At 41.9% G+C, this 17166-nt stretch overlaps 1 protein-coding gene across 1 annotated transcript; it reads left to right on the top strand.

The window, feature by feature from the left end:
• Positions 1–794: 794 nt before the first annotated feature.
• On the top strand, positions 795–15832 carry LOC306921420 (procollagen galactosyltransferase 1-like). The gene is made up of 12 exons (XM_079498545.1): positions 795–1224; positions 4966–5076; positions 5359–5476; positions 8371–8505; positions 9396–9600; positions 9734–9853; positions 10024–10100; positions 11530–11636; positions 12915–13047; positions 13279–13406; positions 13542–13748; positions 13902–15832. Exons 1-12 carry the CDS (start codon positions 1004–1006, stop codon positions 14170–14172), a joined length of 1833 nt encoding a protein of 610 aa, XP_079354671.1. The 5' UTR covers positions 795–1003; the 3' UTR covers positions 14173–15832.
• The last annotated feature ends 1334 nt before the right edge of the window (positions 15833–17166 follow it).

The raw sequence follows: 17166 nt of genomic DNA on the forward strand, positions 1-17166 counted from the left end.
ATTGGGTAATTCAAGTCCTAATCTGAAATCCATGGGCTCATGAAAGAATACTGTTATGATGAGGGAAGCTGCCAAAAACTATGGCCAAAAACAATTGCATTATGCATCTTTGGATGCCAACTTGGTTTATAAACTGATGATTTATCATTGCAGTGTGGTGGTGGTTACTGTTTGTTTTTCCCTCTCTCTATCTCTCCTTCAGCAGAGACCTGTTATGTTTCTGTTGTTTCAACTGAAATGTACAATTAAGGCATTGTCAATAAAATGTAAAGAAACTTTTAAAATGTTTCATTCCAAGGAACATTGCTGTGTCAATGTAATAACTAACAACTGACACGATTTTCTTCTTTCTTTCTTTCTTTCTTTCTTTCTCAGTTAAGTTCAGTTCAACATATGACAGGTAGACGTAAGTGTTGGGGTCTATTTTCTGGAAGATTCCAATGGACAGTTGTGCTATTCTTAAAGGAGAGAACCAAATCTCAGCAAAGAAAGCGATCGATACTTCGTCTTACGGCGGTGCCGCGCGCTGAAAATAGCAGATCTACATGCTCACAACACGGAGGAAGCGATGCCTTGTGAGCTTGTAGATCTGCAATTTTCAGTGCGCTGCACTGTCGAACGTCCGAACATAAATCAGGCAGAAAGTCAAACAGTGACAGTGGCTAAATTTATTTAATAGACAATTAAACATTTTACATATTTACTGATAGACGTGATAATTCCGAATAATCACTGACTTTATCCCATTTACAGTGAATATGTGGATTATTACACGTTTACAGCGTGTGGATAGGCGAGGTCCCTTTAAACAAGCCTGGCCCTGCCCTTTAATTTAGTCGACTCCCCCTTCGCGTAGTTTGACCCAGACGTCTTTTATAGTCGGCATAATACAAATCACAGAGAAGGGCTCCCCGGCCGGCGGTAACATCTTTGCGCGTCTCTCTCTCTGAACCCGGTCCTTCTGATCAGTCCGTGCCCGGCGGTGAGTGTCTCTCCCCCGGCCATGCACCGGGTCAGCTCCTTGCTGCCTGTCCTCCTACTGTCGCTTCTGTCCCCGCGGTGGATCCGCGGCTACTTCACTGAGGAGCGGTGGAGCCCCGAGTCTCCGCTCCTCGCTCCCCAGGTTCTCATCGCGCTGGTGTGCCGCAACTCGGAGCACTCCCTGCCGCTGTTTCTCGGTGCCATAGAGCGCCTCAACTACCCGAAGGACCGCATCGCTCTGTGGTGAGTCCGTCGCATCTTTCTAGCCCTCATCGCAACACACAGGACATTTTGGTTGAACTTGAATGGTAAAACTGTTATTGCTGCTCAGGCAAGACAGGCAGTAGTGCAGCACAGGACCATACTCTAAGCACAGGACAGGTAGAGGGGAGTAGAACGTCGTGCGTGCGCCCGCGTTTGTGTCCGTGCCTCGTGTACGCGCGCATCAGTTATCACCGGATGAGCCATTTAATGTATTTAATATAATAGTAGATACATCCAATGAGTGATATTGGGGTATGGCGGGGAATTTCATCACGCATTCCCTCTAGAGTGGGGAGGCCAGCTGGCGTGCGAGCAGAGACGTGTCCAAAAAGTTCCATTCAGCCACAGAGGCTTCTCTCTCTCATCGGCCCTTCTTCTGCCTCCTCATCCCCATTCCCCTCCCCTTCTCTTCGTTCCCCTCCCTCTTCTCTTCCCTCTTCCCACATCCCCTTCTTCTCCCTGCCATTCCCAAACAAACATAGCCTACCCGGTGTTGTTTGACAGGAAAGTTCGAGAAAGTGAAGTAGATTCTTGGGAGCTGTGTAACGGTATTTCAGATATGGTAATAAATGGACCTGGCTATATAAACAGTCACAAGTTTATATAGCCTATGTGACTGAGTAACATTCAGTTACAGTTGCATACTACATGTGTATTTTGTATCCTTAGGCCCCCTTGATGTTTCGGAATTCAAACCTAGCTTGATTATGATATGATATGATATCTATTTACGATGTAACTCAGTGACACAGCTATGTATGGAGGAGTCTTGTTTTTGAGGGGCGTCTATGTCCAGCTTTGAGAGTTTGTGTAAACACAAATATTTTGTTTAACAACAAACATTGAAGACAACAGTGAGGACGCAAATTGTGATTGGCCGAAAGAGATGTATGATGATAAGAGCGCCCCTCACTTCTTCACATGGGTGTGCTTTTTGTTTATTGCTTATAGTTACATCTATCTATGAATGCACCAAGTCTCTGTCTGCATGTCTGTACGTACGTGTGTAATCCACGTAACTCGAGAACCGTTCGCTCCACCGACTTCAAATTCGACACACGCGCTCCACACCACCACAGGGGGTGCAGTGGCCGGTGTCGAGTCGGTCGGACCCACGGTTGTCCAGAACCGCCCCAAAATGGCCTCTGCCCGGGTCTGGACAGGGCCCCTGCCCAGTGTCCATATAGGGAGCTGGCCTGTTCTGACATCATTCTGACGTCTGCATAGACCCCATATTTGGGCATGCCTGACAAAGAACTCCATATATGGGCATATAAGGGATACAGACAAAATATCTGGGTGGGCATGCATTTCCAACTTGCATCGTTCCAAGTAGGCCAGTGCCCAACGGGCACCGCTGTAGAGGCCCCACGTGCACTGCTCTAGTTTTATTTAAACATGCCTGAAAGCCCTATATAATTTTCTCTAATGTTTATACTGTAGGCCTGAGGCCATCATTTTATCAACAGACTGATGATGGCCAGTACACTGGAATGTCTTGAGTAAATTATGAGGTTACCGTTATTCAAATCGCACTGCCTGAGTTGCTATACCCTCTTTTGGTAGAAACAGCTTGAATTTAGATTTAGTTTAGATTTCATTAGCATGTGTTTCTCTCTCTGCACAGTGCACATACTTACATTACAGAGAGTGTAAGAGATATTTCCTTGTTTTTGAGTGGTGTAAACCACTCCTACAACTGGCTTTGTTGAGTGGTGTAAACCACTCCTACAACTGGCTTTGTTAGTTTGTTCGTACCAAAAAATGAGCATGGTTGCTATGGTCACCCAGTTCACACGGGTGTGATTTCATTACGTCAGACATTACGTCAGACCACAGCTGATCAGTCTATATAAGACCTTACACCACTCAGTTCACACGGGTGTGATTTTTAGTATATACAGTACATCTTTATATTTAAATGTTCACACACACGTGTACATTCACACAACGTGTGCTGCATGATGCTGCAGGGCTTGTAGACTTGTGGCGCTCACCTTCCCATGAGACGATATTTTACCATACCTTAAATCATACTCTTTCATCTGTCTCTCTGTCTTCCCCCAGCTATTCTTTTATCATCAAGGCGTGGTGCCATCATTGGCACGCCGGCAACGGCTAATATTTCATGCTATAAATCTCTTTCACTCACTACTATCACTCTGACTGAGAGGGAGGGAGAGAGAAAGAGAGAAAGATGGATGTTCTCACATATAGGTGCTGGTCCAGTATTTCCATGTTACAGCACAGCACAGCCAGATGCTAAACCAATACCTGCAGCACGCTGGCTGCCAAACACTCAGTATATATTCAGGGCTGGAGCCATTTCTGAGTGATTCATACTTTGTCGTAAGATTGGGCAAATAACTCGATGTGTGGTGTTTTTAGTAGAACATCAGTTATAACAGTGAGCTACACAGGTATATGGGGAAATATAAAGTGGGCTTTACTCGTTCTCTTTCTCGCTTTCTACCCCCCGCTCTCTGTCACTCTTGTTCTCTTACACACATATCTAGCAGTACTGAGAGAGCTCTTATGATAACACAGACAGCAAAGAAAGAACAGCCCCTCCCACACACACACACCCCTTTGTCCTTTGTTCATCTCTGTTCACGCTTAATATGCAATGATGACAGCCCCACGAAAGCAATGAAAAGCCCCGAATATCATCCCATAATTCTGAACAAATTCCTCCCATTGTTTGTGGCACACCTGATAAAGGTGCATGCTAATAGGCCTATTTGTGATTTATACTTGTATAATCTCTCTGTCTGTTGTCAAAGTAATTCTTGGATGTGAACATTTAAATTAACTTAAAATAGTTATAATAATAGTTATAGTTATAATAGTTATAGTTCTCTCCTTACCTACGTTTGCGAGATTTGCATCTCGGCTTGAAAGCATTATTCTTACTACAGGTACTGTGTGCTCAGTTGTGTCTAGCACTGTTCTAGGATTATAGCCACTATTAGCCGCTGTCTTTCATATCTGACCTAATCAATCAACAGGTTCTCATGTGACATGCAACAAGACTAGTAGCTTTTGAAAGGTATAGGGGTGCCTAAAAGGTGGTAGATTGCGATCTACTAGTAGATCACAAAGGCTGTGCAGGTAGAACACAATCAGCACATGACATGCCTCTAAAAAAATAATTAAAATATGTATAAACAAAATCACAAAACCTGTGACCATCTGCTACTTGAATTAAGGTGACTTGATTGACATCAAAATGGTCAGCTCCCCTAACCCCCAATGCAACGCTTTGTTTTCAAGTGTTGCACGCACACGTCAGTACCAAAGTTATATGAAAATGTGTATGGCAAATTACCCGAAAACCTACTTCCATTCCATGGGAATATCTTGTTGAGCTGGTCATTTTAAAAGTACTTTTCTTAAGTCCAAAAAGTGTGGGCATCCCTGGTATACAAAGCTCTAAGTCCTTGTTGTTCTTTGAGCCAGACTGGGTTTCCGTTGCATTGATACTGTATTATGTCATGTAAGTTTTGGCTCCTTACTACGAGTAAAATCTCTCATACTGAATTCTTGTCTTGCCTCATTGTGTATCTATGTTTTTGAGCACCACAGATTCTGCATTGACATTCATTGTCTGTCTGTCTGTCTGTCCATCCGTCCGTCCGTCCGTCCGTCCGTCCGTCCGTTATCCTTTTCCATTTGTTGTGTCTCCCCCCATCACTGCATTTGCCTTATTTTTGTCCACAGGGTGGCAACAGACCACAACATAGATAACACCACAGCCATCCTGAGAGACTGGCTCATTAATGTGCAGAACTTCTACCACTATGTGGAATGGAGACCGCTAGAAGAGCCCAGGTGAAGTACACACACAGACACACACACACACACACACACACACACACACACACACACACATACATACATAGTGTATGTTCATACATACATACAAGTGTTTAATTATTTACTCATGAGTCATGACACATTTTAATATTCTATTTGTGCTCATTTTCCTCCCCTTTCTAAAAACTCTTAATTTGTTGATATCTAATGAATGTGACCTACGGTATTATGAGCAACCCACCAGTTCATACTCATACTGTATCTGCAAAAATCTGATTCTAATTTTGTGTTCCTCAGCGGATATGAAGATGAGGCCGGGCCAAAACAATGGACTAATCTTCGCTATGAACAGGTTATGAAGCTTCGTCAGGCAGCACTGGACACTGCCCGTGAGATATGGGCAGACTACTTCCTGGTGCGTCAAAACTATAAACATCCTATTTCATTTTTCAAATGTAACTTTTTTAATGTGCTCTGAAGAAGGCTACTGCCGAAACGCGTCTGTTCTCAAATAAACGAGAATTGCATCTGAGCCAGTCTTGCATCTTATATTTTGGAGTGCCGCTTTTTCCACTTAGTTGGTTTATGAGTTATCCTATTTATGGCATTAGATTATTCAGTGATTGCAAATAATAACTGAGCAAATCCTGCAAAGGAGACCAAAACAAATACAGAACAAATGCCGAAGAATATACTGTATGACTCAGCAATGTGCCAGATTTAGAGCATGGTTTTATTGTTATGCACTTACAGTACAATACAGCTATGGCAACAGTCCAGACAGTTAAATTCTTGTTCCTAGAGCCTCCTCCACAGTGTAGACAAAATAGATAAGAAGATCAAAATAGTCATAACTAGAAAAGTGCACTCCTTGGCGCGCTGATCTCTGCCAGGCATGGTTGCCTACCCAGGGCTGTGTCAGTCATGGGGTAAAAGGTACAAAGATGCTGTGGGGGAAATAGAGTTTGTGTTTGTGGTGACCCCTATGAGCAGAAGTGAAGATTTGGAAGTGCGCTTTATAGAGGAGGCAATCGGATACTGCAATCACATCCAATTCAAAGTCCAGGTGCAGAACAAACAAATAATATAAAAATATAGCTAGGTCTGCAGTCTCTGAACACTTTGTTGCGCAAAACAATGATTTATTCAAACGTTGAGCACAGTACACATTGTATAGTATTAAACCATTGACTTTATTCATATTTATGCACTCTATAGGGCCAGTGCATAGGGAGGAGTTTCACTCAGAACGGGTTATTCTGGTTGCCATTTTTCTGCCTACCAGTAGGCTAGTAGGCTATAGTAGTAGGCTGCTAGGCTATATTTTCCAGCCTCACTGTGGAGACATATACCATTGTAGATATAAAATTAAATAAACACTGTATGGTTTGGGTGTCAGATGACAAAATAACATAACCTTGATCCACAACAGTAATTGGTCTGCCCTGTCCGTTTTTATACTCTAACTTGTCCATTCCACCGCAGGCCGTCAGAATTATGCTTCCATTGTAGCCTTGCAGTGCGTCGGAGATATCAAATAATTAAATACACGCTGTATGGTTTCTTTGATTTGGGTGTCAGCTGACAAAATAACATAACCTTCAGCAACATTCCCAAACACATGTATGCTCTGCTCTCTACCTGTCCTCAAACGAGCATGACGGTGTAATCAAAATAATAATGGTCAGATTGCATACAGACAGATTATTTATTTACTGCGGAGAGAACACATGTTTATATCACTCGTCACTCTCGTGGTGTTTTCCCCCTCTCCCTGGTTCCATAAGGATAATAGGATATGTCCACATGTCTTCTCGTCAAGTAAGATGTAAACATTGAGAACTGTTTTGACGTGAGGGGAGGGGAGGCAGCTATCAGATCAGAACACCCGAACATTTTCTAACGGTGAATAATAATAATACCACCGTCGATCCAGAGCCATAGAGTAGTTGTGAGTTGTGACATGTCAAAGATAGTAGACGATGGTGGAAGATGGTGTACTGCAGTGAAAGTGTACACACCAGTGTCATTGACAAGCAAACTTACGAACTACAGACTGGCAGCCAAGTAGCCTAGCATCCTACTAGCCTACATGTAGGCAGAAAGATGGCGCCCAAATAAGCCAAAATCCTACCGAACGCGTCACTATGCCCTCCCCCTATAAAGAGGCCCCTCAACATGGGATTCCAATTAGGGTATGATTGGATGTTGCGAAAATAAAATGGCCTCTCTATAAGCGTAGATTGTGAGACTGTAATCCTTTTCTATATACATATAATTTGCATGACTATACCTGTACTGTACAGTATATAATAAATATCTTGGTCACATGCAGTACTGGATACTCACTGTGGATGCACACATGCATGTGTGATGGTATCGTCCACATCTGTGGACTGCTGTGTTCTTACAGTCAGTAAAAAAACAAAACAAAGTAAACCTGTTCCGGTACACTGTGTATTAACTGCATGATCAACACATTGTAAACAACAGCAAAAGCTTTAAGTGAAATAGAATATAGTAGCATGATTATTTAAAAAATAAAAGTTACAACGTGACTTTTGGCCTAAGGGTGTTACTAGTCTAGACGTAATGGCAACCAAAATGAGTCAGATCTGGGGTGAATGAAGGTGCACAGCAAAGTACATGGTTCATCTCTGCTGCCGTGCCAAATACTGTGAGAACATGAAAGTTAAAAGGTATCAGGATATAGATTTTTTTAGGCAGATAATATGCTGTGGGCATTTAGCAGGGTTTTCCATGTGAAGAGTAACAACTAAACTGAAATTAATTGGAGCGAACATTATGGCTGAAGAAACTATCAGTCGACCGTAAACATAATGACTAAGCTGTCGACTTCATTCAAACAGTGCTTATTTTTGGTGGTAAAAAATAAGACAAACATGGGGTTAAATGTTGGGTTGAACCACTGGAAAAACGCAGATTCTCTGGACACTGAACAGTAGTCTTCCTAAATACATAGATGCCAGTGTAGAGAATAGCTCACTGCACATGTAAATACAGCCTGGGTCAATGGGTCATGTCAAATAGTAGGTTGTTTAATTAGAAGGAATAGTTTGGTTGTGCCCAGTGTGCTCTGTGATCAAGCCATGTTGAATGTTATGTAATTCCCTCAGTGGTTGGTATATTTTACTGCATGCTGCATTTGTGTGTGTGTGTGTGTGTGTGTGTGTGTGTGTGTGTGTGTGTGTGTGTGTGTGTGTGTGTGTGTGTGTGTGTGTGTGTGTGTGTGTGTGTGTGTGTGTGTGTTGCACACATTGATCCGTTTACCTCTGTCCTACATGTTAGGTGGCTGATTGTGACAATCTGCTGACCAATGAAGATGTGTTGTGGATGCTGATGAAAGAGAACAAAACCATCGTAGCTCCCATGTTGGAGTCCAGAGCTGCTTACTCCAACTACTGGTGTGGCATGACTTCACAGGTAAGATGCATTGTATTGTTTTGCGGTGTTCACCATGTACACAGGCTTTGAAGCAGGGGTTTTCAACATATTATTATTAAGTTACAGGTATGGTGTGTGCGATATGAAGTGTGAGATTACCATAATGACAGGAATTCATAATCAGATTCCATCATATTCAAGGGTTTTTGGAGAGAAATGAGACAGACTCCAGTCACTTAGTTGCTTATCTCTGCAACTCTCGGTTGTCCCGCTGGTGCTCGCTGATGCTCGTTAATGTAAAGGCAATGATGTTTATGTTTATCAAATAAGTCTACATCTATTCTAAGGAAGCATATACCTGTATAGACATACAGTATATTATCCTGCGCATTTAAATTACTGTGCCCCCCACACACAATCATCCTACAGTTGTGGCCCCCTGCCTAATCTAGTTGAATACCCCTGCTTTAAAGTGTTTTATTCCAAAATGGGAGATTTACCATTCACATACTCTAGATTAGACTACTACTCTAATCATAGAGAAACAGGAAAGTATTATTCTGACGGTGTGTTGGTCCAACTCGCCGCATTACTAACCTTATCCCTAACCGCACCCAAAGCCATGTAGTCGGAGTAATGGGTAGTCGCAGTCCCGCAAAAAGATGCATGACATTGTGCAATCAAACTCTTATAATATCCTTGAGGAAAATTTAAGTATCACTTGCAGAATATGGAAAGGGCCCCATCGCTATGTAGGTTCTCTGTGTGAATGCTGGTTGGCAGGTTGCCCGTCACCACTTTTATTCATGTGAACATGAGTTACAGTACATGCATCTTGGGACATGTCTACATTTATTTCTAAATTAAAGATTGTTAAAGTGTGAATTTTCTCTTTAAGACATGTCTTTGTTTGTGTGCATTACCTGCAGGGTTACTACAAGCGTACGGCAGCCTACATGCCCATTCGTAAGCAGGAGCGTCTGGGTTGTTTTGCTGTACCGATGGTCCACTCCACCTTCTTGGTCGACCTGCGTAAAGAGGCCTCCCAGCAGCTTGCCTTTTACCCTCCTCACCCAGAGTACAACTGGGCCCTGGATGATGTCATCATCTTTGCATACTCAGCGCGCATGGCAGGTGATGGGAGTGGAAGGAAGGGACACTTGCTTGTTGCTCGTGCATTTTGTACCTGTATGTTTCCGTGCATGAATGCATGTCTTTGCTGAGGTGCGTTAACCTGTTCTGTCTGGCCTTTGTCTTTCTTTGTCAGATGTACAGATGTATGTATGCAACAGAGAAACATATGGGTATTTCCCAGTCCCAATACGCTCCCATAATACCTTGCAGGATGAGGCAGAGAGCTTCTTGCACACACAGTTGGAGATCATGGGTGAGTGAGGTGTTCAGAGGAGACTTCAGAAATATCAGAACTGTGACCAATCTTTCCCTGAATCTCACAGTTGACCTCTTCTGTATACATAAGATCACATATCTGACCTACAGTGTGATCACAGACTCAGTGATCAGGAAGATATCAACTCCTCCGTTTCTCTCTTGCAGTGAATAATCCCCCATTGGAACCATCCAGTGTTCTGTCTGTTCCTCCCAAAAAGGCAGACAAGTTGGGTTTTGATGAGGTAAGCTGTTTTGTACAGACCCACATACATTCACATTCACACGTACTGTATCAGCCAAAGGCTCAAACAGGAGAAAAACATTCCTGGATCCTTCTCATGAAATTTAGTCAACAACCACAAATTACCCAGAATATTAAAACCCTCTTCTGGCAACTTCAGGCAAAACAAGGAACCGCCCGACTGTGCAGTATCATCTGCCAACAATTTCACACTCACGTTTGCAGTGCTGCAACACCTTTTATTGCATACTTTTCCAATGCCAAATGCTTTTCAATTTCTGCTCGTTGTTTCCATTCCTCATGCTCCAAATGCAACGTAAGCATCTCTTGTTGCTCAAATGTCAAATTACTGGTTGGCAAAAACAAAACCATAGCCTACTAAAGCTATGAGGTGTGTCAATCAGTGTGTCAGCAGATGGATGTGTGCTTGGATGATGAATGCAAACTGGGGTATACTATAATGCTAATCTGAAGCTCTTTGCACACAAGTCGCAAGCAATCTTGCACCTATTAGTTTTTAACACATCCGGTGAAAACAAATGTTGGCCTCGAACTGGGTTAGATTGGGGAAAACAAAATGACGCAGCCCTTTGTCAGACAGCAATTTAATTTCGCTGTAGGTGTTCAGGAGGTCATCTCATTGTGGAAAGAAAATGGACTCTGTGAGTGCAATGGGCTCAATAAGTGGCAGAAGCTGTGCGAATTGGAACAGCCAGGTCTTAAATACCCCTGGGAAACTGGCCAGGTGTTCCCAGTTGTGCTGATTACAGTCCACCAGGGAACTGCAGCAGTATAACAGACAAACAAGGGGACAGGAACCAGTGCATGACTTTTAAAATCACTTGAAAACAAGGCAGGCAAGCCATAGGCATGTGAGTGCCCACACTGTGCATCCAATGATCGAGCATGCCGCCCGAGTTGGCAAGTTATGGTAGATGGAGTAAGTTATTATGTGAAACAATTTGGGATGACACCAGGTCTGGCCGAAATAGATTATCCGTTATAATCAATTGTTTTTACAGACGATAAACAATATGAACCAATGTCGATATGATCTCATTCTTAGTCATTAGCCCTTTCTGAAAAAGGCTTATAAACACTGAATTTGAAAAAGCAATGTATCTTTATTCCAAAACTAGGGATGCACCTTTATTGAAATGTCGGCCCATATCCCAACATAAACGGCTTGAACATGTATTGAATATATTTTTATTTGAAAACGTTCCACTTCCAACTTGTTGACACTGGTAGAATCTGCAGCCTTCATCATCACAAAAGGCTTTTTCAGGCTTTAAAAAAAATATATCAACGTAATTATTATAAAATAAAATATAGGCTAAAACCAATACTCCTACTGAAGCAGGAGGGCCGTCACATACAGTATGATACTGTGTACATCATCATCTCCAGTTTTACTTGTGTGTGTTTAGGTATTCATGATAAACCTGGTAGAGAGAGTGGACCGGCGTGAACGAATGCTAAGGTCATTATACGACCAAGAAGTCAGCTGTAAGGTCATTGCTGCTGTGGATGGCAAGTACGTTTTTCATCTTTACTTACCATCTCCCCTCATTTCTCTCTTCACTCATATCATATATTTGGAAAAACAGGGCTATGCCGATAACAAGGTAAACATACAGTATAAAGGTATGAAATGAATTCTGTACTGGCCATATATGGAGCATGTCTTGAGTGTACAGGGTTTGATGAGGTCAGATCAACATATGGAATGTCAGAACAGGTCAGCTCCATATATGGAGATCTAAGGGTGGCAGCGGGGGCAGTGTCTTGAGAGTGTACAGGGTTTGATGAGGGCCCAGGTAGGGCCGGGCCTTAATTTTTGGGCCTGATGAGAACTCTAGTGTGGCAGCGGGGGCAGTGTCTTGAGTGTACAGGGTTTAATGAGGGCCCAGGTAGGGCCCGGCCTTAATATTCGGGCCTGTTGAGAACTCTATTTTTCGCCGGCTGCCAAAATAACTTTGGGGCAGGCCCGTCTACAGTTTAAATGGACAGGTATCAAAAGGGAGACATCGAAGAGGAAGGATGGATGGGGAAGGATCAACATATGGAATGTCATAACAGGTCAGCTCCATATTTGGAGATCTAAGGGTTTGTGGTTTGAGGTTAGATGTAGAGTTGCTGGCCAATATTGATGACATCAGGGATCTCCATATATGGGCATTCCCATATAGGCTTAATATTGATGACATCAGGGATCTCCATCCCATGTCACATGATGTCACAAATACACAATATGGTCATGCCTGGGGTGACGGACCAACCAACCAACCAACTGACGTGAAATGCATGTTTTCATAGTAAATGCGACCTGCGATCGCAACTAATACTGAAAACAACCTTTTGACCTTTCCAGTGTATAATGTTAGATGTTTCTGTCCTTACTACCCCTGAGGAAACATTACTCCACAGCCCTGTTTAATAGATGCTTTCTTTCTACATTCAGTGTTTTGTGACAAATCAAATTTCAATGCAGTCCAGCCAGAACAAAGGCCATATATGACATCACTCTATTCACCTTTATTGTGCGCTGTACAACTCACTATAGATTGAACCAAATATATACTGTACATTATTTCTGATATTTGTCCAAAAGTCATAAAGAATGACTAACTTGGCATAGATAGTACCTGCATCCTTTTTGGCCATTTTGCTCTTACATCATAATTGTGAGTGTGGGCTACCCCACCCTGTATGATGTAAGAGCAAAATGACAGTCCTCAAATTAACTTGCCTTACTTACATCTCCTACACCTTCCTCACCTCATTGCCTGGTTTTCCACTTGGCTTTTCGCAGGGCCCTGAATAAAAGTGACATCGAGACAATGGGTATTGCGATGCTACCAGGCTACAAGGACCCCTACCACGGTCGGCCGCTCTCCAAAGGCGAGCTTGGCTGCTTCCTCTCCCATTACAACATATGGAAGGAGGTGAGCTGCTCAGGCAAGCCACAAGCTTCTTGGCATACCTTTTTGTTTTGACCCCAATGAAAATAAAATAGAAAAATAGCAAAAATTGCATGTTTGTGAGAGCAATTTGGCAATACTAATGCAGACGTGGTATATATATTAAGGAACATACCAATATTGATAGTGAAAGAAGCTCTGTGATCAACTTAAGTTTAGATGGTATGGCAAATGTGTATATGTCTGTGTATATAGATTGTAGATCGTGGTCTCCACACCTCATTGGTCATAGAAGATGACCTTCGCTTCGAGGTGTTCTTCAAACGACGTCTCCAAAACCTGTTGTATGAGGTGACCAAGCACAAACTGGACTGGGACCTCATGTGAGTGTCGCCCTCAAAAGCAGACGCCCATACTTACAAGGAAAGACTTGATTATTTCTGTAGTAGCGTTAGCTGTCTTCATGGTTCTGCCTGCCTGTCTCTTGATAAGTCTCTGTTTTTAACTCTTCAACACAGTTACATTGGGAGGAAGCGGATGCAAGTGGAGCACCCGGAAACATCTGTTCCAAAAATACGCAATCTGGTGGAGGCAGATTATTCTTATTGGACTCTGGGTTATATGATAACATTACAAGGTGCCCAGAAGCTCCTTAGGGCAGAGCCCCTGTTGAAGTTGCTTCCGGTGGATGAGTTCCTTCCTGTTATGTACAATAAACATCCTGTGTGAGTACACCCACTCTCTGCTCTTCCTCTTTTTCTACCGCTTTATATATCATTTTCAATTTAGTTTTTGCCTCTTTATTCCTCCGTTATTCCTTATCCTTTTTGTTTTTTCTTTATTAACTCAACTAACAACAGGCTTGTCTCTTTCACCAGGTCGGAGTACATGGAACACTTTGAGCAGCGGGACCTGCGTGCATTCTCCGCCGAGCCGCTCCTGGTGTATCCAACCCACTACACAGGAGACGACGGCTACATCAGCGACACAGAGACCTCTGTAGTCTGGGACAACGAGTCGGTCCGCACAGACTGGGACCGAGCCAAGTCCAGGAAGACCCAGGAGCAGGAGGTGCTGAGCTCCGAGGCTCAGAACTCTGACGTCCTGCAGTCTGAACTGGAAAATATGAGTGCACGGGATGAGCTGTGATGAAGGGGAAGGGGGGGGGGGGGTACTGGCAGATAGAAATTGGGATAGAAATAGAAAAAAGCTGTGATAAAGCGGGATTAGAAGGGAGGTGCTGTAATTTAGGGGTACAGGGGTTTAGGACAGGGGGGTAAATTAATGGAATTAAATGGGGCAGTTTGGTAGCAGAGGGACACAGGGTATATGAGGGACAAACAATGATTGTCAAGAGGAATTTCCTTATGCCCAACCTCAAGAGGACGTTTGAGTAGAGTTAATTCTTGAAAAGTCAACTAGCAAATTTTCTTTTATTTATTGCTTCTCTTGTCTTTTGACTAATGGGGCTTTCAGACACAATAGGACAGAGGCACGACTGCGCAATTAACCCATTATTTCCAATATGGAAGGCAAAATGGAGGAAATGATAATGTGTGTATCTGAATTTCCTCAAGTATATGACATAACATATGACATTATGTTTGTTTGTATTAAGACCTCAGGAGGAAATCATATCTTGGAAACATGTTTCCACCCAAGAACTAAGGCATGTCAAATATGTTTTACCAGTCGTTAAAAAAGGGTTTGCCTTAGACTTACAAGTCTGTCTTTAACTCAATACACTTCGCTCAACATTGCAGCAACTACCTTGCATTTACGGTAGGATTCCCTATGATTGGCAAAAATCTCTGTTTGTCTGGCTTCACAAGACTAGGTTAGCCTACAGTATGGTAAACAAACTTAGCTTAGATTTGTTATGTGTTCCCTGTGATAGATCTACACACCCATTAAAGTGTCTTAATTGAGGTAATGCGGTAAAGACGTATAATTATCATACAGAGCATTTTATTATGTAGTAGTCCCACTAAAAGTTTTGAAAACTGCTTATTTTGCTCTGTCCTCCGCAACTCCCCCAAAGTGTGTGCTGTATAGTGTGTCGTGTCTGAAAGGGCCTTGAGGCCTGATCCAGAAACATTTGATGTCTTTTAGCCCCTTCCAGTCCATGTTGTCATCACAGTACATAGTACATAGTACATTCCCTAATTGATTTATTTTTCTTTTAAAGAAAAATACGATATGAAGATATTTTTGAACACGCAATATTTTCTTAAAACCTTATAATTTATAAATCCATATTATATAGACCAGGGGTTCTCAAGGTTTTTGGCTGGGGACCCCCGGAAATGCTTTGGCCATGTCTCGCAAATATAAGCCGTTTTTAAATACTCACAATCTGATTTACTCACATTAATTTATCATACAGTATGTGTAAAAGTGCTCAGCTGGACTGCTTCCTATGGCCGCAAGGCCCATCTGTCTTCACTGACCTATCTGAAATAAATCTTACCACCCTGGTGCATTGGCACGCAATAGCTCTCTCTCTTGTAAGATTAGTCTAAACAGAAAAATGTTGATGCCTACATTAATTAATTAATATTGGCATGAAATTAAAGAAAGTGAAAATCACCTTGAATGAGGGCCCGTAGAGAATGTGTTATAGTATACTATATAGTACAGTTGACAGTAACAAATGTTGTCACTGTTCAGTGGTTGCCTCAGGCAGCGCAATCCTCAGATGAATAGTACATTTCACCTTTTTTATTTTTTTACCACACTACCAGCAATCTGTCACCAAACTGGATGAGGCTTCTAAGTTCTATAATGATAGAAGAGAACTCACTCACAGATAATATAGTAAGAGAAATCTATGAAAATCTGGGAACTAAATCGTTACCCTTAACATCCTATATAAGGCAAAAAAGTCCAAATTCTTTAAGTAGCATGTGACATATGAAACTAGGGGGTTTTCATGATTCTGAATCCATTCCAAGCATCAGTTTTGCACAAAAAACACTCCTTGGGAGGAAAACGGCCATAGCCGTCATCACAGGTCAGCACATTTGGTCAAGTGGATATGGCCTAATTTAGCCCAAGCCCCAAGGAGTGTTTTTTGTGCAAAACTAATGCTTGGAATGGATTCAGAATCATGAAAACACCCTACTGTAGTTTCATATGTCACGTGCTACTTAAAGAATGATGAAATTTGGACTTTTTTGCCTTATATAGGATGTTATGGGTATGGTCACATATTATGCTAATAACTCAATTTCCCACGGGAGTTGAATTTAAAACTTTTAGTACATGTTATTAGACACATTTAGAAACACATTGGTGAAGACATTTCTTGGTAACGATTTAGTTCCCAGATTGGTCAAATACCTGATAAAATGCCCTTACTATAGGAACATATTGGCAATATTTGTAGTTCATGGACGGGTACCTATACAATCCAAGAAGAAGTTCATTATCCCTTTAAAGTTGCATGTATACATTTTTGATGTGGTGTGGTGGTTGTACCTTCCTACTGTATGGTTGATTCACCACACTGTTTGATGTGGTGTGGTGGTTGTACCTTCCTACTGTATGGTTGATTCACCACACTGTTTGCTTTCAAGGATTTGATAATGTATGTACATTATTTTTATACAGTGTTCATTCATAAGATAATAGTTCATCAATAGGACACAATTCATATGTATTTTATGCTAAAAATCCACATTCATTGACATTGCAAATATTAACTTTTTGAACAATGTTTCCTCCCAAACTAAATAAACAAAATTTTGTTTGTTGAAGTATAGCTTCAACAATAATCTAATCTTCCTAACATTTCTAACACATTGAGTCACTTTTTAAGTTGTGCCTACCAAAGAATAAATGACTTTTGTAACGAAAGGGTTGTTTGGTAATGTCATTTTACAGTCATTTAGCTTATCCAAAAATGGAATGTACATTTACGATAGATAGCCCTGCATAGCTCAGTTAAAGGTACAGTACATTGGGCCCTATATACTGTAGAATAGAGGATACTGATGCACAGTGGCACATAAAATGTATTATACACATGGAATGCATATCAAGTGCTACCAAAATATCTGCTGTGTTGTAGTTCTGGATGTAGGCTACTGTAAGTGGTCTAAGCGCAATGGATTTTAAAGTTTTCTCACCGTACGTATAAGA

Source organism: Electrona antarctica, assembly GCF_951216825.1.
Source record: "Electrona antarctica genome assembly, chromosome: 4".
NCBI lineage: Eukaryota > Metazoa > Chordata > Actinopteri > Myctophiformes > Myctophidae > Electrona > Electrona antarctica.

Coding starts and splice junctions, on each gene's coding strand:
- LOC306921420 (XM_079498545.1), top strand. CDS start 1,004: ATGCACCGGGTCAGCTCCTTGCTGCCTGTCCTCCTACTGTCGCTTCTG. Junction 5,477..8,370: donor TATGGGCAGACTACTTCCTG/GTGCGTCAAAAC, acceptor CCTACATGTTAG/GTGGCTGATTGTGACAATCT. Junction 9,854..10,023: donor CACACAGTTGGAGATCATGG/GTGAGTGAGGTG, acceptor TCTCTCTTGCAG/TGAATAATCCCCCATTGGAA.